The sequence below is a fragment of the Rhinolophus ferrumequinum genome, chromosome 3, assembly GCF_004115265.2.
Source record: "Rhinolophus ferrumequinum isolate MPI-CBG mRhiFer1 chromosome 3, mRhiFer1_v1.p, whole genome shotgun sequence".
In the NCBI taxonomy this organism is placed as follows: Eukaryota; Metazoa; Chordata; class Mammalia; order Chiroptera; family Rhinolophidae; genus Rhinolophus; species Rhinolophus ferrumequinum.
In genome coordinates this window covers 68,978,274-69,000,257 of record NC_046286.1, presented here as the reverse complement: position 1 = coordinate 69,000,257, position 21,984 = coordinate 68,978,274, and the positions used below count along the sequence as shown (strand labels likewise).

General features: G+C 35.0%; 1 protein-coding gene across 2 annotated transcripts in view; it reads left to right on the top strand.

Moving 5' to 3' along the window:
* The window catches only part of CEP85L (centrosomal protein 85 like), a 105,079-nt gene that overhangs the window by 14,964 nt on the left and 68,131 nt on the right, over positions 1-21,984 (top strand). For both annotated transcript variants that reach the window (XM_033103002.1, XM_033103001.1), the window contains exons 2-3: positions 369-530; positions 17,079-17,866. In XM_033103002.1, the coding sequence (XP_032958893.1) occupies positions 17,153-17,866 (714 nt within the window). In that variant the 5' untranslated portion in view covers positions 369-530; positions 17,079-17,152. The remainder of the gene's footprint in view (positions 1-368; positions 531-17,078; positions 17,867-21,984) is intronic.

Here is a 21,984-nt window from a genome sequence, read left to right as displayed (position 1 = left end):
AACAAACAAAAAATAATGCAAAGTAATTTAAAATTTTAAGTGGTTAGAATATAGTAGAAAAAACATAGTTTTTTTGACCTTCCATGAGCATATTCTATTTATATTGCCATACAATATAATGCAGTTTGAGTGTACCTGAGCCACAGTTCTCAGTTAATGCCTATGTATAGAATCACACATGCTTACATGTCAAATATTCCAGAGCAGAGTGTTGACATTTCCAGATAGATGATAGATTTGGCGTTTGGAATAAGACAGCAGTATGTGTTTAAAAGTTCAAATACCTAGATGCAGATATGAGGTTCGTTCAGTTTTGCTTGCTCATAGAAATTATAAATGTGTTAATTTTTGCATATTTTTCTTTGTAGGCACAGATTATTCTTCATCAGCATGGTTACCTGGTAATGAACCATTGTGGCAGGCCACAACTGTTCCATCCAACCATCGAAATAACCATATCAGGAGACATAGTATAGCTTCTGACAGTGGTGACACTGGCATTGGAACTTCCTGTTCTGACAGCGTGGAAGGTGAGCTAAAATTCTTAGTGTGTAGATATGATTATTTGGAGAATGGTTCTGATTGAGAATATTCAAAGGACTGTTTTATTGTTCATAGCCAAAAACTGGAAACAATTCAGATGTCTTTCAATGGGCGAATGGTTAAGCAAAATGTGGTCTGTCCAATACTACCATTGCTGTAAACATATTGATACATGCGGAAAAAACGCAATTCCAAAGGGCTACGTTCCGTATGGTTGCATTCATACAGCATTCTTGAAATGACAAAATTATGGAAATGGAGATTAGTGGTTTCCAAGAGTTAAAGGGGAGGGGAACGTGGGAACGAGCAACATGAGGTGTACTGTGGTGACAGAAATGTTCTCTATTTGACTGCATCAGTGTCACTATCCTGGTTTTGATACTGCACTGTAGTTTTGTATGGTATTACCATGGGGAAGGGAGAGCATAGAATCTGGACTATTTCTTAAAATTACATGTGAATTTATAGTTTACTGAAAATAGAAAGTTTAGTTAAAGTGAATGAAGGAAAAACCAATATGATCAGAGGCATAAATCACACTGAACATTATTAAATATTCAAACACTGTTTTTAAATTTCTTAGTTCGGAACAATAAAACACTTGAATGTTCTCAAAAAGGTTCAGGAATTGGTAGCTCCAGGCTTGCCGGGTTTGACCACTGTATAGTAACCATTTTTCCACTTTCTATAGTCTATTCTTTGGAGGCAAGTCAGGGGAAGGATTCAACTCCACCTTCTAGAAGAGGAAGTATCTGAATTTAGTATCTGGAATTATTCTTTAAGATATAGTTATCCCTTCTCTCCCATTTGTTTACTTATTCAGTTATTTGTATCAATATGGGCTCATGTGTAGACATGCTTCCTTTTTTAAATTAAACTTTAGACTATTATTAGAATTTCACCAATTTTCCATTGAATCCTCCTGTTCTTAGTTCTTATCCAGGAGACCACATTACTTTTAGTTGTAATGTCTCCTTAATCTCCTCTGATCTGTCACAGGTTTTCACTGTATCCTTGTTTTTCATAACCCTAACAATTTGGAGGAGGACTGGTCAGGCATTTTATAGAATGTTTCTCAAATTGAATCTTTCTGATGTTTGCGCATGATTAGACCGAGGCTGTAGTGTTTGGGGACGATGACTACAGAGATGAAGATGCTCGTATCCTGTCGGGTGCATGATGATAATACGGCACCGCTGGTGACGGGAACCTGGGTTACTTAGTTAAGATGCGTTCGCCACATTTCCCCACTAGAACACCATTATTTTTCTCTTTCCATACTCTTTTTTTGGAAGCAAGTCTCTAAGCCCTCAGTATACAAGTAAAGCAGTTTAGAACTGTTAACCCATCCTCCCCTGTATTAGTTTCCTCGGGCTGCCATAGCACATTACCACAAACTGAGTATCTGAAAACAACAGAAATATGTTTTCTCACAATTTTGGAGACGACAAGTCCAAAATTGAGGTGTTGACAGGGCCTGCTCCCTTCAAAGGTTCTAGGGACAAATCTACCATCCCTGCCTCTTCTAGCTTCTGGTGGTTACTGGCAGTCCTTGGCATTCCTTGGTTTGTGGCGTTGTACGCACAACTCTCTCAATCTCTGCCTTCTTTACATGGCCTGCTTCTCTGGGTCTCCTCTGTCTCTTCAGATTTCGTTACGTCTCTCTCCCCCCTCCCCACTCCCCACTTTCCCTCTAAGTACACTGGGAATTGGATTTTGGGCCCATCCTATTCCAGTATGACCTTATCTTAACTTCCATCATATCTGCAAAGACCCTATTTCCAAATAAAATCACATTCACAGGTACCAGTGTTTAATATTTTTATGTATTTTTATGGACACAATTCAGTCCACAACACTCTTTGTTTTAGACTTTGTGGTAAACTGAAAGGCATAAAATAATTGCTGGAGAGTAATTCGAAATGAATTGAAAATAAAGCAGGAGAACTGCTTTGAGAGTTTTTAAAAACGTGTTATACGCTATTTGGTCTAATCAGTGAACTTAAAAAAATAACTTTTTTAAAGGAGAGAATAATGTGGGAAAGATTACAGATCGGAGGATTTAAAAGTTGCAGAGTAGATGTTCGGGGATTTTCTTGGTGCTATTGTAAAGCTGTTTGTTTTAAGCAAATTGTACTTTTTAACTTTGTTCCTGTCTTACTACTTCTCAAAAGAATTTATCAAGAGATAAATTCTTTAGCTTTTTGAAACTTAGAAACACAGTATTAATAATCTTTTATTTTATAGTCAGTTACTTCATCATCCATAGAATATTATGATACTGATTTGGGTCCAGCTGGGAATTTTCCTTCCTGTCTGTTCAGGGAGAGCCAGACTGGGCCACACTATGTCAGGACTGGGTTGCTGCCTTTTAATAATGACTGGCTGAAGAACTGAAAATATCCCATTGGGAATATGACTATGCTAGTATCTTTTTCATAATCTCTAGAAAGTCTTTAATCTTGCTGTGTATAACATCTTTTGTGTTGTTACTTAGAAAACTGCCTTTTCTCTTCATTCTTTGAATTATTTTGAAAAGAGTTTATTTGTGTTAACAGTAGCAAAAAATCACTGCTTTTCTCATGGACTAATTCACAAAGTAGTAAAAACAAGTTCCTGTAATCTTTTAGGGATAAAGTACATGATGCCACTTTCTCCTTGAGGTGGGCTGATATGAAAATGTTGTATTTTTTGGCCTTCCGTTAGTTCTTGCCAATACCTCCAAACTGAACTCCAACTCCTTTCCCTGCCAGTTTTTTATTAATATGTGAAACAACAAGTGATTTTACTGGTATGTCACACAGCACTGTACGGCATATATTTTTTTTTTTAATTTATGTACGGCATATTTTAATGAACAAAGAATCCATTGAGTTGAAGGCATGACCATAGTAGGTAGTATTATTTAGAGGCTATTCTATGGATAAAGCACTGTCAAAGTTTGAAGACAAAGGACAGATAGGGCAAGACTTCTAGGAAAGGATAAGGGTTACAAGAAAGGGCGGATGAAAATAAGATAGAGTAGCAGGACTCTGGAAGACTGACAATAAATAACAGAAACTTGGGACTTCTGTGGAAAAATGAATCATAAGTATGTTTTGAGTGATTGGTGTAGTGATGAGTGATTTTGGTTACATTTATTATTGACTGGAGAAGTGAAGTGTGTATACTCGTGTTAAAAAAGTCAGCTATTTAAAAAATGTTATCTGAATATAGGAAATAGTTTTATCAGCAATATTGAAAACTATTTAGGAGGAAAGTTTGATGTCTTTGCTTGTGTAACACTAATTGATGCCAATTAGTATATAGTTTTCCTCCTGAATTTATGTCTTTTCAGAAGTTCTTATGTTATCCACTTTGTGGGAACTATTCATTTGTTTTCTACCTTCTCTGTTCTTTGGTAAGTGTCCTGAGTCTTCTAATTTATAATCTTTGTTTTTCATTGTTGGATTTGCTTCATGTAAAGGACTCAGGAAGATAACCTTTGTAGAAGGTTACTGAATGTTGAAAATGGCCTTGCATTAGAACAGAACTAAGAGGTTGATATTTGTAATATAATCTAGATTTAAAACATGCTATGCATTTCGAGTATTTCATGGCAGTCTCATGTGGATGTGTTTTATATACTTTGGTCTTGATTATATAAATCTTTTTGTCGTCTACTAGCCATAGATCTGTAAAATATTTTTTATCATTTTTAAATTAAATAAATCTACTTTTATATTATAATATTATAGAATAACCTGAAAAGTGTTCATCTTCTTTGTACTATAACCTCCAGCTGAAAATTACCGTGGCATAGAATTATATTAATTTCTAAATAATATATATGAAGTTTGGACCAATGTTACCAAATGTAATTTGACTTTGTTCTGCAGAATAGTTTAGTTATCTGCCTTTAACTGTTATTATCATTTGACAGTGATAAGAGCTTCACTGCATGGGGATTGCCCTGGTTCCTTTGGCAAAGGGAGTTAGTTAAGGTGGGTATGGTGGGATGTCAAGTTTTGAGTTAGGGAAGATTTTAGATCGGAGAATTCTTGGAATTCTGAAGAGTTCTGTTGCTCAGTTGGTGATGGGAAAAAGGAATAATGTCACTAATTCCTGCTTGAATTTTCCTATGGGGTCTGGAGTGCAGGCCCTCACACTTAATTAGGAGGGAGGAGGGAACATTCCTCTGGAGTCTCAGAGCACAGTTTGCTGCTGGGCCAGTAGGTACCCACGTGGAGGTGAGCAGGTCCAAGAGTATGATTGTATCAGGCTTCCATTTACTTGCTACCAGCTTCCAAAATTTGCTCTTTGCAAATAATAAGATTATGCTTATGCTACATATTTCAAATATTTAATCTGTAATAGTAAATTATGAGTTCTTATTGACCTTAATAACTATTTCTCTTTGGATACAAGACAGTTACAGTTGAATACAGGTGTACCTCTATATACTAAATGTAAATTCAATTTTGGGAGTATAGATCAAAGTACATGGAATAGTTTTTGCATGAAGTCTGTGGCACATGACTTTAAGTAAAAAGTACATCTGTGAAGTATCAAACCTTAAACAAACGGAATGGTACTGTCTGGTTTGACCCCCCACTCTTCCACCCTACTCGCTGTTCTTTGTATTGTTTGGTTCTACCTGATGTTCCAAGTGATGCTCTTTGGACACTGCTGAATCCTCAAAATCTCCTGTGAATCATTGAAAAATAACTTGCATTCTTTTTTATTTTAATGTGTTTTAATTCTTTAAGAATCAATACATGAGTATAGAGTACATGAATACATGATTCTTTAAGAATCAATACATGAATATTGCATACGTAATATAAATGCTCTATGAATGGCATATATCCAGTTTTATAAGTATCCATTATATAAATAAAGGTACCTTTCCTTTCTTTCCGCTCTAACCTGCAGCTTTTAGAGGCTCGTTCATTTTTCATTTAATAAATACTTATTGAATACTTACTGTGTTTCAAGAACTGCAGAATTGGAAAGAGATCAAAATGGAGGAGAGGATTACATCAGAATCTCAACAGGGCTGGGCCTCTTGTACAGAACAGTGTTCTAAAATTGCCATTGAGTGATTTGCTTTTAGCTATGGTATTTTGAGATTTAAAATAATGCTAATTGAGGGTGTGAGATTTTTATATTTAACAAGAAGTTGAGGCACTAATTTAACCTTAGCAGCATCACTTTTTAGCTGTGGTAATTTGTACATGAGGTGTCAAATTCCGGCTGGTAGGAAATAGATCTGTGACATGAGGCTAGATGCATCTGCAAGATTACTAAATCGTAACATAAGCCATACCAGCAGATCACTAGTTTCTTCTTAGGTTTTCTTTGCGGAGACCTGGAGTCCGTGTAAATAGCTGCTGTTGCCACAGAAATTAGTTTGAGAGGGAGTTGTTTTTGAAATATGCAGCACTTGTGTAGGACATAACCTAGACGTGGTGCCAGAGCGGAGTGATTAAGGGAGAAGCAAGAGAAAACTGGGAGTCTAGGACCCTGAGACAAAAAAAGAACTTAATCTTTGCCTGGGCTTGGCTATGTAACCTTCTGCAGGCAGGCAGTCTTCCCGTCTTGTGTCACATGGCCCTGGAGGCAGGCTGGCTCACAGGCAGTTTATCTTTTAAAATCTGAGTTCTTAAGTGTATAGCTCAGGACAGTCTGGGCTAATTTTGACGCATTTTTATATATTTTACTTTAAAAAGGTACAGATAGAGTTAAATAATTAAAAAAAAATAATTCCCAACTGGTAATTTGTATTGAAGATAATTTTCTTATCTAATTAACCTCATTTATTTCAAATAGGAGGGACTGATAAAAATGGACTTAAGTCATATCTTCATTAGTTAGTTGTTTTTACTAAAAATAATAGGGCTGTTAAATAATATAAATTTTGAGGTCATCCTGCAAATATGTATCAGAAAGGAAAAAAATCAGAAGTTACCATTTGGTGCATTGTCCTTTATCTTATGAAGAAAGTAAGGCCTTTTAAGTTAAAGACTTGTTCAATCATTCATTTATCCACATAGCTAATGCTTATTGAGTGTCTATTATGTGTCTATTATGCTAGAGGTTAGAATTAAATAGAATTTCCCCTATTCACTGTATACATACAGTTTAGTAGAGAAGGCCGACTTCCTGTCTGCCTGATCCTAAAGCATGGAAGGGTGTGATAGGGGAAATACGAAGTACTGGGGGGGTAGGGGGGGATGCATACCTAAATGCACTGGATTAGGGGAGGGACTCCTGGCAGAAGTGATGGTTTTTAAGCTGAGGCCCCAAAAGGTGAGTAGGAACTAGCAGAGCATCACGGGTGGGGCAGGAGAGCAGCCTAGGCTGAGGACAGCGTGCTCAAAGACAGAGGTGAAAGAACATTCTGAGGTTGCCTCAGAGGAGAGTGAACGATGCCAGGAGACCACATGAGTTGCAAGTAGGAGCTGATGGTGACTTGTTCATAAAAAGAGACAGTGGGAAAGGAGAAAATGGTATCATTCAGGAGATATTTAGGAGATGAAAATCATACATTCATTCTTTTTTTTTTTATTTAAATTTATTGGGGTGACAATTGTTATTAAAATTACATAGATTTCAGGTGTGCAATTCTATATCACATCATCTATAAATTACATTGTGTGTTCACCACCCAGAGTCAGTTCTCCTTCCATCACCGTATATTTGATCCCCCTCACCCTCATCCCCCACCCCCCAACCCCTTTACCCTCTGGTAACCACTAAATTACGTTCCCCAGATTAATTTTCAAACCCCGTGGTCATCCTGTGGTCACCGACTGCCCTTCAATCCCTTCACCCGCCCCCCCCCCCCCGCCCATCTAGCATTCATTCTTTTGAACAGTTTTATTTAGATGGAATTCACATACCATACAATTCACCCATTTGAACTGTACAATTCAGTGGCTTTTAGTGTAGTCACATAGTTGTATTACCAGTGTCAGTTTTTGGACATTTTCATTGCCCTGGAAAGAAACCCCACTCCCCTTAGCCATCATCCTCCAACTCCCCTTTACCCCAAATTCTAGGCAACCACTAATTCTGGAGGATGTCTTAAAAATTTCCCAAGGCTTTCTCTTTTCTTTGCTTGTATATTTTACTACAGTGATTAGGTTTTATTAGCGTACTTTGCCAAATTGTTTCTTTAAAACACCTCATCTTAATGTAAAATATCCTTTCATTCTTACTCTTCATCCTTTTTTTTAATAGAAAATTTCAAACATACACCAAAGTGGAAATAAACTAAAATGGTGAACACACATGTAGTCAACATCAGATTTGTACAATTACAAATTATAATACACAATCTCATTTCAGTTATTCTCTGCTTACCCCCACACCTTGGTAATATTTTTAAGTAAATTGAGAGTTCCCTCTTAACTTTTTAATTATAATAATAATAATATTTATTGAACATTTACTATGTACAAGGCACTGTGATAAGAGGTGTACAGATTGTTACAGTAAATTCAAAAATTAGATGTTAGGTACAATTATATACCCACTTTATCGGTAAAGTAAGTGGTATTTAGACCATTCTCTAACCATTTATCCTTGTTTTATTAGTGGTCAGTTTATTGGTGAATAATATTATGTTTTTGCAACTTCATAACTTTGGAACTTTCAGGACTCTGATAATGCATATTCCAATAACATGACTTCTAGACATTACAATGAATTCACTGGTCAGTCGGCTTTAATTTAATAAAAATATGCCATAAATTTTTGCAGTATGAGGTCTTATACTTTATACTTGATTTAACACTTTTTTTTAATTTTAGAAATCCTTCTGAGGTAAAATATAATCTTTTTACTGGTGGAAAATTAAGACTCAGAGGACACTAGTAATATATCCAGGATTACAGCTTTCCAAGCGTTGGAACTGAGATTCTTCAAGTCTAACTCTAAAACCCTGCCCTGAGGCCCACTATGTTTGTTAGATATCTGTACTTGGAAGGGATAAACTAGAGGGAAAGAAGCCCTGAGAGGTGTAGTGTAGGATAGGTTAGGTAATACTACACTGAGAAATAGGAGACTAGGATTCTATTTTGAGATCTGTACTTGGTCGAGTAATTTAACCTTTATGGACTTTAGTTCTTCATTTGCATATGGGAGTAGGTCAGAGGTTATGTACAGAACACTCTTTTGCTTGTGAAATGAAATAATTTTTTTTTTTGCCAACCAAATAACCCTTTTCCTTTGCCCTGTATCTCTACTTAAATTTTCTTGTTAATTTACATTATTGCTTAAAATGAAATATTTGAATTTTAAATTATTTAATATGGCATATAATGGCATTAACAGCTCTAGTAATTTTGCAGAAATTAAAATTGTTGGAGCTATATTTTGTTTTTTAATAGACCTCATTTTTACCTTCAGTGTTATTCATTTATCCATCCAGCCACCTATTCATTCATTCATTCATTCATTCATTCATTTTTTTCTATCGTTTTGCTTCCTGTCCTAGTAGAATGTGAATACCATGCGGAACTGAATTGAGTCCATTTTAGAGACCTATGATGAACCCATATACTTCTGACCTGGAAAGGCTCTTTCGTCACACAGCCTTGGCTTTAGGGAAGACTCTCCATCTCCCCAGACTTGCAGATAGATAGAGGACCAAATTAATGTCTTGTCTGTTCTATCACAAAGTAGTAATTTTGTTTCTGAGAAAATTTGCATTTTCAAAAATCACATCCCATAATTTAAGAGATTAAGTTATAGTTTAATTTGTAAAAAAAAAAATTATAGAAATGTGGCTCTTTGCAAGTAAACTGCCTGCCTGATGCGATTTACATTGAAACTAGTGGAAGACATCCAGAAAATGGTAGTTTGATTAAATTTTAAAAGGCACTGAAGAAAAAAATACTCAAGTTTTTGTGTTTAAAAAAAATATCTGTTTTTACTGACCAGCTTTTCAAATGGCTTTTGCTTTGAATTGTTGACCTCTTTAAACTGTACCTCAGATTGTCCTTTAACTAAATTGCCAACAAGCCAACAATCTGGCTGGAGATCAGACATACCCCTTTAAAAAAAATACAGGGTTTTATCTTGTTTTATATAAGCTTAGAGAAAGAAGTTTCTTTGTTGTGAATGGTTGCTAAGAGAATGGACAAAAAAGACTTGAGAACTGCCTAATTTGTAAATACTAGACTTATGTAATTATTTTAAACAAGTAATTTTATAACTTTTCACTCATTTTCTGTTTTAATAGGATTTAAGTTGGCTTCACAAAATACAATTGAGAAAAAATATAAAATAGAAAACAATGTGATAGGTAATAATGATTAGACAATAACAAAACGAGAACTAAGATTTGCACAGAATTATGTACTATTGCTGTCTGTACAATTGCTAAAAGAATAACCCATACATTTGGCTGTAGGGAAACAGAAGTTTCTCACTATCCTTAAAAATACAAGGAATAAAAGCAAGCAGTTCAGGAAAGCATACTTTTCGTGATATTGATACCTGACATACAGTTTTCCTAATGTTCTTGACAGTTATTTTTGAATGATTATTCTCTTTTTGTAATCATTCTCAGACTCAATGCAGATACCGTAATGCCAAAATAGAGCTTATCTTTTATGTTTTAGGTTTATCTTTTGTAAACTTTTTTTGGATTAAAAAAATTATTTGGAAAATTCTAGTCTAGAATTTTCACTTACTGTGTTAATTGTTATATTTTGATGCATTTAAAAAATCCTACGGTATACTTTTTCTGCCTTTCTCAAACTTTTTTTCCATCTTTCTTGTCTTCTTTTGATTGACTCTTCATGCCATTTTTCTAGTCTGTTAGAGTTATATACGTATTCTACCTATCTTTCTAAAATATAGCCTTATTGGGATATAATTTACATACCATACAATTCACCCATTTAAAGTATACAGTTTAATATATTCTCAGAATTGTGTAACTATTATCACAATCCAGTTTTAGAACATTTTTAGCCCCCACCCCAAATAAATCTATTAGCTGTCTGTCACTCCCCATCTTCCCAGCCCTAAGTAACTATTAATCTTTCCATGTCTTTAGATTGCTTTGATCTGGACATTTCATATAGATGGAATCATGTAATATTTGACCTTAGTGAATGATTTTCACTTACATGTTTTCAAGATTTATTCATGGTGTAGCATGTATTAGTACTTCATTTTGTTTTATCCCCATATACTATTCCATTGTTTGGATGATACTACATTATTTAGAATACATTTTATTTACTCATCAATTGATGGACATTTGGGTGGTTTTGACTTTTGATTATTAAGAATAATGCCTCTGTGAATATATTTTTCTTTTTCTTGGGTTTATACTTAGGAGTGGAATTGCTGGGTCATATGGTATCTCTGTGTTTAACCTTTTTGAGGAACTGCCATTGTTTCCTAAGCAGCGACACCATACCCCCCAGCATTGTATGAAATTTAGTTTCTCCACATACCAACACGTATTATCTGTCATTTTGATGATAGCCATCCGAATGGGTATGAAATGGTATCTCCTTGTGGTTTTAATTTGCATTTCCCCATGACTAAATGATGTCAAGCATCTTTTCATAGGCTTTAATAAGGCCATTTTTATATCTTCTTTGGAGAAATGTCTGTTCAATTTCTGCACCCATTTTTAAATTGCATCATTTATGTTTTTATTATTGATTTGTTAAGGGTTCTTTATATAATGTAAATACAAGTCTCTATTAGATATAAGATTTGCAAATGTTTTCTCCCATTTTGTGGGTTGTCTTTTTACTTTCTTGATAGTCTCATTTGCAGCAAAAATTTAAAAAATTTTTATGATGTCCAATTTATTTTTATTTTCTCTTGTTGCTTGGGCTTTTGGTGTTATAGCTGAAAAACCACTGCCTGACATGAAGATTTACACCTATGATTTCTTCTAAGAGTTTTGTATTTAGGCTTGTGATTAATTTTTAGTTAATATTTGTGGATGGTATAAGGTAGGGATCCAATTTTATTCTTTGGCTGGTGGTAATGTAGCTGTACCAGCTCTACCTATTCTTTTAGTTGTTGATGTATAAATTATAATATGCATCCCTAATTTGACTGTGATAGTGGTTAGAATCTTTTTCCTCCTTTCACAAATATAAGGACCTTTAAACATTGGAATGCTGATCCACCTCTGTTTTGAGTTATAGTTGACAAATATTATGGTTTTGTCCTTTTTTAACCTACAAATTAGATACTGTTTTATTGTTTTATGCAATCATTGTCCTTATGGTTGTTTTTTTAGAGTTAATCATAAGTTTACTTTTAAAGAAATTTGTTCCTTTTACAATTCAGGGCTTTTTTTCCTTCTTCTTGAAAGAAACTAAGGGAATTTTAGTAGTTCTTTTTATGAGTCTGTTGGTAATAAGCTCTGTTTTTGTTTAGCTGAAAATATATTTTGTCCTGAGTCTTGAAAAATAGTGTACTTTTCCAAACAGTACTTGGGTACCAATTATTTACTTTTAAACTTTTGAAGCTACTATTTCACTGTGTTCTGGATTTCATTATTGGTGATGAGAAGTTAGTTATCATTCTGAGAGTTCTTTTATGAGTAGTCTGTCTTTTCTCTGACTCACTTCTCATTGTCTGGCTGGCATTTTGTAGTTTCCTTATGATAAACTTTAGTCCTGCTCTACAGCTGTGTGTGTAATAGTGAAACTGTAAACGCCGAAGGGAAGGACTATATTCATATTTTTATTGCAAATAAGTTTGCATTGTCTTTTCTACTTAGCACAGTGCCTTGTGCATAATACATTCCTAGGAGATTCTTTAGTTGATCTATTGTTGAGATTCTGTATATAGCACTTTCCCTACCAGACTGTAGTTTAGAATATTTAAAAATATAATAAATGCTTAGAAATGTTCTTTTTTTTTTTTAAGGATGGGGTTACATGTAGCATTAAAAATGTTTTTTTCTCATGATATGATTGTGGCATTAGCAGCAAAGAGAAAAAGTATCATTGTGTTGTATAAAACTGAAATATTGACTTTGAATTTCAGTTAACACTTTTGTTTAAAAATGTAAAATATAACATTTAATATTGACTGATAGGTATATTAAGCTGTTAATTTAAAATCAGAATATTTTGATACAGGCTTGTATAGCTTCCTGATTACCTTTTTTTTTTTTTAACTGTAAAGACTCATGCTTTGTTGTTATAATATATGTTTGGAGGGTGTGGTCTTTTTAAATTTAATTATTTTTTACTTTAATAAGGGTAGAGCAGGAGCAGAGAGAGACTATCCCCATATATAAGACAAGATAGAATCAATGTAGTCATCCATTACCGGATAAGAAGAACATGACAGTAAAACAGAACGTTGGAATTTTGTTCAGAATTCAGAGTATATTATCTTAAATATAATTGACTTGCATTATGAGGTCACAGCAGGGCCCTTATATTATTCCCTTATGAGCTGAAATCTGTCTGAAACCATTAGCTCTTCTGTGCTCTCTGTGAATGCTGTAAACCCTGTCTTTGGTTTTTAAGAGAACTGCCCTCTGCTGGTTTCAGATTTCATTGTTTTACCTTAGATGTGTGCTAGATGCCATTGTAATAATTTGCATTTGGGATTTGTGGCTACAGTTAGATAGTATAATAAAACACATTAGGAATCGCATTGCATATACCTCTAATTGGCTATTTCATTAGGACAAAGTGACATTTTTAAAGTGTTAAAATTGTTAAAATTAATATTTCCTGGACTAATATCTAAAATCTAATAGTCCTTTTTTCAGATATTCATACTGTCAAATATTTAATTCCTTGTTCATTAGTTCACGTGTGTGCATTTGTATGTATGTGCATATGTATGTGAATAGACTAAGCTTTAATCCTTAGCTTTTACAGTAATGAATTCTGAGTGTCACAGGAAATCAAGATTTACACTAGAACTCAGATGTCGGTGATGGTTGAACTTGGGGTATTTAAGCTTTAGTGAATAGAACCACAGAATCACTTACTAAAAAGTGTTATTTCCTGACCCTTCTCTTATTTGGACTGAATCACAATCTCTTGGAGTAGGGCTCCACATCCCAGGTAACTTCTTTTGTATGCTAAAGTTTGAAACTTCAGATAAGTGACTTTTAGGAGTAAATTCTACCCTCTATGTAATATTCTATGAACACCATATATCAGTTGTTTTCAGATTTCTGGGAGTAGATACTACTAGTCTGTTATGGAATTGGTTTTTATCACCAATTGCTGATTTTCTATGCTGTTGGGAAATACTGAGCTAGCAAAGGTAGGCAAGAAAGTAGCACATTATCAGATATAAGTAGCAGCCAAGACAAGTGATCTCTGCTCTCAGAGGTTTCAGCTGTGACATGGAAAGTGAGACAGTCACCTGATACATTATTCATACTTTAGTAACAGTGTTCTTTGAGATATTTCAAACTCTTCAAGGTCACAAAACAAAACATCTTTGCAGAAGTTTGACCAAATACTGAAGTTGTGCTCCTTGAAAATAAAACAAGACATGTATAAAGTAAAATGTGAAAGCATCTTTCTCCTTTTCTTCTGTTTCTACTATGTAGGGGTTACCTATGTTTATTAAGATTTGAGTGTATTCTTTCAGATCGTTTCTCTGCTCATGAATATATGTCTTTACATATACTCACTTATATGTTAGCATATTTTCATTATTGATATATGTGCAAACAGATTGCACCTCTTCTTTTAAACAAAGGCTATAACAATTTGTGTTCCCATCATAGAAGGATATTATAGCCTTTAATAATTTTATGACTCTGGTAAGGACTGCACTTTACTATTAGTGAGTTTGAACATTTTTTTTTAACGTCGTCTTTATTTTGCATTTCTTGTTTGGTAATTTGCTTGCTGATATCCTTTCCCTATTTTTAAATTAGGCTGTTTTTTTTTTTCAATTTTGAAGTCTTTGTATCGTATAGACATTTAGCCTTTTGTCTGTTACATTGAAAATAACAATTTCTTTTAGCTTTTTCAATGTGTAATTATAACTAACATTTGCTTTGTGCCAGGAGTTCTTTTGAGTCATTTATGTGTAATATTTCATTTAATCCTCACTGTTGTCATCTCCACTTTGTGGATGAGGAGACTATGATACAAGGAGGTTAAATAACCGGTTTGAACACAGATGACTACTAAACAGGAGAGTCGTGATGTGCAGCTAAAAAGGCTGATTTCGAAAATTACACCTAACCTTTACACTATATCTTTATTTACAATTCTTTCTAATGTAAAAAACTGAGAATTTCGAATTTGATAATGAATCTCATTTTTGTTTTAAAAAACTAAAGATATTTTTAAGAGGCTGTGATGATTTTAATACAAATATTCCTTTAGGAATTCTAACAAACATTTATCTAGTAAATAGATATAATACCATAATATAGTAACACAAATAATCCTTAGACTTTTGGGGACATTTGCCCTGTTTCTATTTAGAATTGACCTGAAGGAGCATATTCCCCTCTGTTTTCTTCTTGTACTGATTTCATACTAGCCCATTAATCTTCCTGTTGCCAATCATTTTGCCTTAATCCATCCTCAACAGTGCTACCGGAATAATCATCATAAGTGCAGTTTTGATCCTGTCACTCTCTCCTTTGTTTGGAAACTTTGTGATACCACATTTCTTGCTGAATGAAGGCCAGGCTCTTTCCTTAGCAGGGTCTCTGAAGGCTTGTACAGCTCTGCCCCATTTTTACCTTTCAAGAATTATTCTTGATACTTCATACTGCAGATAAATGATATAATTTGTTTTCCTTCTTTTGGAACCATATTTTCTCACTTTAAACTTAGATCAATTATTGTTCTTAATCAGCAGAAGAAGCTGGCTGGCTGATTGAGCAGATGAGCAATTTATTTAAGCGTGTCTGGTACCTCCCAGAATTTTGGGGCAGGGCTGGAGAACCACGCTTAAGGCGATGCTTGCGGGTAACATGCCTCACATCACCCCTGAGAACTGTCACTCCCCTGCCCGACCGAGTGCTGGAGGAACCCACTAGTGCTGCCTCACTGCTGCCACCTCTGGCCGGAACTTGATTTGGCCACTTCTGCTGCTACCATTGTGGAATGCTGACACCTCTGCCAGCCAAAAATGGGCTTCGCACAGAAGTCCATTTCCTCATGGGACTCACTTCCAAACTGAAATCTTGTGCAGGTGCTTCAGAATGTCTGCATCTTAGTGGCAGGATATATGTTGCTAATTTGAGGTCTGAATTTTATTTTGGGAGGTTGGACTTACAATGTGGGAATTTTCCTGAGTATAAAAAGGATTCTGCTGAAGTTGGTGAGAAGCTTGAATATAATAAGTGTCCACTATAATACTTCTGCTTGTATTCCTCCATCTGTAATATTTTTTTCCCTCTTCATCTCCCAATGAATAAATTCTTTGCAAAGTTCTGCTGGAATTCCATTTTTTGAACTAGTCCGCCTGTTTTTTTTTCTCATCCGAATTTTCTTATGACCTTCTCAATGTTTCTTTTCCCATTACTTTATTTCTTTAAAACAATATAAAAGCCCAGTAGTAATATTTAAATGTATACTAGTATTAGCCAAACAGTATAGAAAGATAGTGTGTAATCTATGAAAGTTGCTTTTTACCACTCACCTCCTCTCCTCCCACACTTGAAATTGCTATCCCCTTTCTAGATATCCTCTGATAAAAATTATAATCTTTGCTTTTTAATTTGGCACATTTGATAATAATTTGGCACTTGATGATAGTACATTAATTGAGTACAGAGTCCCTTATTTATCTTTTGGGCTTGCATAGAGCCTGCTAAAACTGTTCCTGTGTGTAGAATAATATTATGTGAAGACCTGACTTAAGGCAGTAGCTGTGGAGTCATTTTGGAAGTGGAAACTTACAACTTGGGGATATAGTGAACGTGCAGAGAAAAACTGGAATCAAAGTATACTCCAAAAAGAATTGTAGCTTGGGAAATAAGCCATTGATGATGCCATTAGGAAAACTGGGAACATAAGAACTATTCTGTATCTGCAGATATATTGCTAGAACCTTTTCAGAGTATTTTCCAGTATTTCAGGAGCACCTTTATCCATATTTCTGATTTGAATAGAGTTTTGGGAAGGTGCTAAAATGTTCAGTTTTTGGCATAGATTTTCCACCGTTTAGGAAAGACTCTGAAAAATACCATTTTCTGATAGAGCTGTGTCTGAGTCTTTAATGCTGGGTTGTGAGTAACACCTCTCAGTGGGGGATGTATTTTTCTTTTAAAGGCACAGCACTTAAACAGGGTGAATTCAAACCTGTTTCCAGTTATTTTTCATCTCTCAGTAGATAGTAAATGGGCATGTATTTTGTTGTGTATACATTTTCAGAAAATGTTTAAAAGTTTGATCTGTTTCAGATAAAAGAATAATAGTTATAATAATAACTCCCTCATTTTGATAAAGTGCCTCTGAAAAACTTGTACTGGCAAACCATATTCAAATTTTTGTTTTGGCATTTTGCCTTATTTTTTCCCCTGTTAATTACAACTAATTTGACATCTTTTCTCTTTCCAGATCACTCAACTTCAAGTGGCACATTATCTTTTAAGCCTAGTCGGTCATTGGTTACTCTCCCTACTGCCCATGTCATGCCGTCTAACTCCAGCGCCTCAGTTTCCAAACACAGAGAATCATTGACATCAGATGGCTCAAAATGGAGTGCAAGCCTCCTGCAAACATTGGGAAACCACAGTAGGGGGGAGCAGGACTCTTCATTAGACATGAAGGACTTCCGGCCCCTCCGGAAATGGTCATCTTTATCCAAACTCACTGCCCCGGATAACTGCGGCACAGGTGACATTGCTCCCACTGAAGAGTCAAGGAGTGGTTTGGAAAAGGCAGGGATAGGCAAGGCTTTGCCATCACAATTAAGGACAATTGGCCCCAGCTGCTTACATGATAGTATGGAGATGCTTAAGCTAGAGGACAAGGAAATAAATAAAAAACGATCATCAACCCTGGACTGCAAATATAAATTTGAGAGCTGTAGCAAAGAGGACTGTAGAGCTTCTTCCTCCACTCTTAGGAGGCAGACTTTAGACATGACATACAGTGCCTTACCGGAAAGCAAGCCCAATATGACAAGCTCAGAGGCTTTTGAACCTCTGAAATATTTAATGCTTGGTCAACAGGCAGTAGGCTCAGTTCCCATTCAGCCTTCTGTGAGGACGCAGATGTGGCTTACAGAGCAGTTGCGGACAAACCCTTTGGAGGGTAGAACTCCAGAGGACTGTTACAGTTTATCTCCTTGGCAACAGCAGCAAATTGAAGAGTTTGGACAAGAAAGTGAAACACCAATGCAGGTAAGGCCCAAAATCGAGTGTTTGCTTCCCTCTAGTGGATGTTATGAGTACAGTAGCACACTTGGCAGTAGGCATGCGATATAGTGTGTTGTTTAGGTGTTATAGACTCCAAAAGTGTTGCATTGATTCAACAAAACTTAAAAAATATTTGAGGCTGATTAACATGAAAAACTTGGTATCTAACTTGGCTTTTACTTTCCTTCTCATTTGTTACATGGGGAAAAACTTGGTATCTAACTTGGCTTATACTTTCCTTCTCATTTGTAAAAATAAAACAAAACATATTCATTCTAAAGACATTTGAAACAAAGAAAGGAGCTGACATGGTATCATAGAACATTCACTTGGCAATATGAGGCCTTGGATTTGGTTTCTGGTTCTATCAAATTCAGAACCTGGATGATCCTCTACCTATCACTTACTACTTAGTATCTCTGGGCCTCAGTTCCTTATTCTTTTGAGATATAATTGACATATAACATTAGTTTCAGGTGTACAACATAAGTATTTGATATATGTATATATTGCAAAATGTTCACCGTATTAAGTCTAGTTTATATCCATCACCATACATAGTTACAATGGTTTTTTTTTTTTTTCTCTTTTTTTCCCCCTGTGATGAGAACTTTTAAGATTTACACTGTTAGCAACTTTCAGACATATATTAGGCTGGTGCAAAAGTAATTGCGGTTTTTGCAATTTTTAACCTTTTAAACTGCAATTACTTTTGCACCAACCTAATAATACAGGCCCCCTGCCCTAGCCTCTGGCAGCTACCACCAATCTGGTCTCTGTATCTATGAGTAATTTTTTAAAGACTCCACGTATGTGAGATCATATGGTATTTGTGTTTGTCTCATTTATTTCACTTAGCATAATGTCCTCAAGGTCCAACCATGTTGTCACAAATGGCAAGATTTTCTTCTTTTTTATGGCTGAATAATATTCCATTGTATATATACCACATTTTCTTTATCCATTCATCCATTAATGGAAACTTAGTTTGCTTCCATGTCTTGGATATTGAAATAATGCTTCAGTGAACATGGGAGTGTATATATCTTTTCAGGTTAGTGTTTTTGTTCCCTTTGGATGGATACCCAGGAGGGGAATTGCTGGATCACACAGTAGCTCTCTTTTTAATTTTTTGAGGAATCACCATACTGTTTACCATAGTGGCTGCACCAACAGTGCACAGGGGTTCCCTTTTCTCCACATTCTTGTCAACACTTATGTCTTGTCCTTTTGATAATAGCCATTTTCACGGGTGTGAGGTCATACCTCATTGTGGTTTTGATGTGCAGTTCTCTGATGATTGGTGATGTTGAGCACCTTTTCATATAAACAAATTAATTCTGTCAAAAATTGCAAAATTTCCCTAGAGTAAACATTTTAAATTACTGTTTATTGTTGCTACTAATTAAAAATAGTAAAGATTAAAGGAATCATTACATAAATTGTATACGTGTCTAATCACTGTGCGGTACACCTGAAATTAATATAAAATAATATTGAATGTCGCCTGTAATTGAAAAAACAATTAAAAAAAGATTTAAGGAATATATTTTATGAAAGGGTAAGGAGACCACTTATCTAGGAACCTCACAAATCTGAGTACAACCCTGAGACACACACAACGTAATGTGCTGCATTCATAGGAGAACCCTAAACACATCCCGTGTGCCGCCTTTACTCGTTTTGGAAACGGTTCTTATAATCTTGATTATGTATATTTAAAGCACATAACCAAACAGCAGCGTCATTATAGTATCTGAATTACAAATCAGAAAAGAGTAATTTAACCAGATTTATTTGGGACTTAATCAGTTCAAGTGATTGAAAGATAGGAAACCTAATTTTAAAACTACTGTTATATTTTAGTTCTCAAATACTAGTGATTATAGAGCAGGGATCAGGCATTTTTCCAGTTGGTGTCTTTACACAGAATTGGAGTTGTCCAGGGAGGCTGAGTATTGTACTCCAACCTCAAATAAGTGTGATAGAAACGTAACAGAAAATTGGGTGAATTTAAAGGAATATGTATTAATTCACTCCTCCTTTGATTCTGCTTAGAGGAACCTGTTCTGTAAATAAAGTTTCCCCCAACCTTACAGTGCAGCCGAGGGTAGGGATTTTGGAGGTGCTTTGTGGAGAAAAACTTATTTATAAATCTTCCCAGTATATAATAGAAGAAGGCTACTGAGGGATAACATTTGCATGTACCCTGGAGCGTCGTATTTTTTGATTAGCCCTATTTGGGATGGTCTCTTTATAGTGCTTTTAAGTTTTGGAGTAAAAAGATGAAACTAGGTAAAGAAAACTTAGACACTTCAGTTGCAGTGTTTAAATGACTGCTTCTCTTCTAATTCCCTTCTTGGACTATTACAGAAAAAAATCCTTAAATACCTTCTCCTTGGAGTCTCCAAGTATTTATCTTTATTTTAAAAGCTCTCACCTTAGTTGTTTCTTAAAAGACTCCTAAAACACTGACTTCCTTTTAGTCTAATTTTTAATACAAAGGAGAGAGGCATAATAAGGATCAACCCATTCTCTCCCATGTGTGAATGGGAATGATTTTTAAGCACAATTGCTAAACTCGCACCATGAAACAAACAATTCTTTTACAACTAAGAAAAGGAATTTGGCCAAGAGTCTCAGTCTAACACCCTCATCGATTTATACAGAACTTCGTAGCTCTCAAGCATTTCATCTCATTTGATCCTCATAGCCTCCTCCTCCCTCAGAAGGTTTGTATTGTAACATGAAAGTTTTACTCTTAGGACTCAGTCCAGAATAAGTATTGAGTCAGCTTCAGTCTTATGTGTTCAGTGTTCCTCAATTCCTATGGTTTCCTGCTAAATCAGCTACAGTGCAGGTAATACAATACTCTGGAGCATGTTCCTTTGTGAATGAAGAGAGGCTATCTTTGCGTTCCCTTGGTTCCTATGGACATAGGCCTCCATGTGCAATGTCCACCAGGGTCTTTTGATTCTTTTCCTCTGTGATACATAACCTCTGTCCTCCCACTCTACCCAAAGCTGTCTGATCCTACAAGGACTATGACAGAGAGAAAAAAACAACAAAGTGTTGTTTTCTCTTTGGAAAGAATGTATCCCTTTCCATGCCCCTCTTGCATTTCTTTCATTCTGGTGGGGAGGTGGTAGTGGATGGGAAAGGAATGGAGGGTGTGTACTTTCACACACAACAATATCCATTGGATTTCTCTAAGTTTACAGTGGATCTTCCAAACAGTAGTGAAGAAGTGGTCTTTTTGTTGACAAAGGTATTTATCCTCTTTTCTTACATTCTCTACGAGTTTCTAAGTTCTGGGTTATAGTCATTAAAAAGTGGAAGATAAAATTTTATACCTATCTAAGTCATGGAGGGGCTTGATCAGCAAAGATATAGGCTCCTCCTAATAATTTCAACATGTTTCACTGAAAATTTTCACTGAAATATAAATAAAAAAATATTAATAAATTTTGGTAAACATGACAAAGTTAAATGACTTGGATTTTTGTGTAACATGATATAAGAATGAAAAAGTTTTAACGTGAGAGCATTTTATGTATTCTGTTACATCCTCTGAAAAGAAAGTTTTATTTTTTTTATTTTTGCACCCTGTTTTGTCTTAAAATTTGTTAATGTTTAAGATAACATAACTGTGCAAAGATGTAGACATTATGAAACTCCAAATAGATAGTAATTACGACACATTCATTAATTAGCTAAAAAGCATGTAAATGGTTTTTGTACACTCGTACATGCTTTAATAAATAAAATTACTAATGTATTTGACCTTTTTTCATCTGTTAACTTTTCTGTGTAGTATTGGCATATAATTTTTAGACATTTTGAAGTGTTCTGTTACTTAGAAGAGCAGACCTTTTTTGAAATTTATCATTTTTCCACTTTGCCATAAGACTCAAAAGTAATCACAGGGTAAGTAATTTCTGGGTAGAAGGAAATTCATTATTTTATGTAGGTGTGCCCTCTTGTGTCTGTACTAGGAAATCTTGATTTTATTTTTTTGGAGAATGTCACCGTACACAACCTATAAAATCAAAACTGCTTATATTAGATTTTTTATGGTCATATCAATCATGAGCATATTAAAG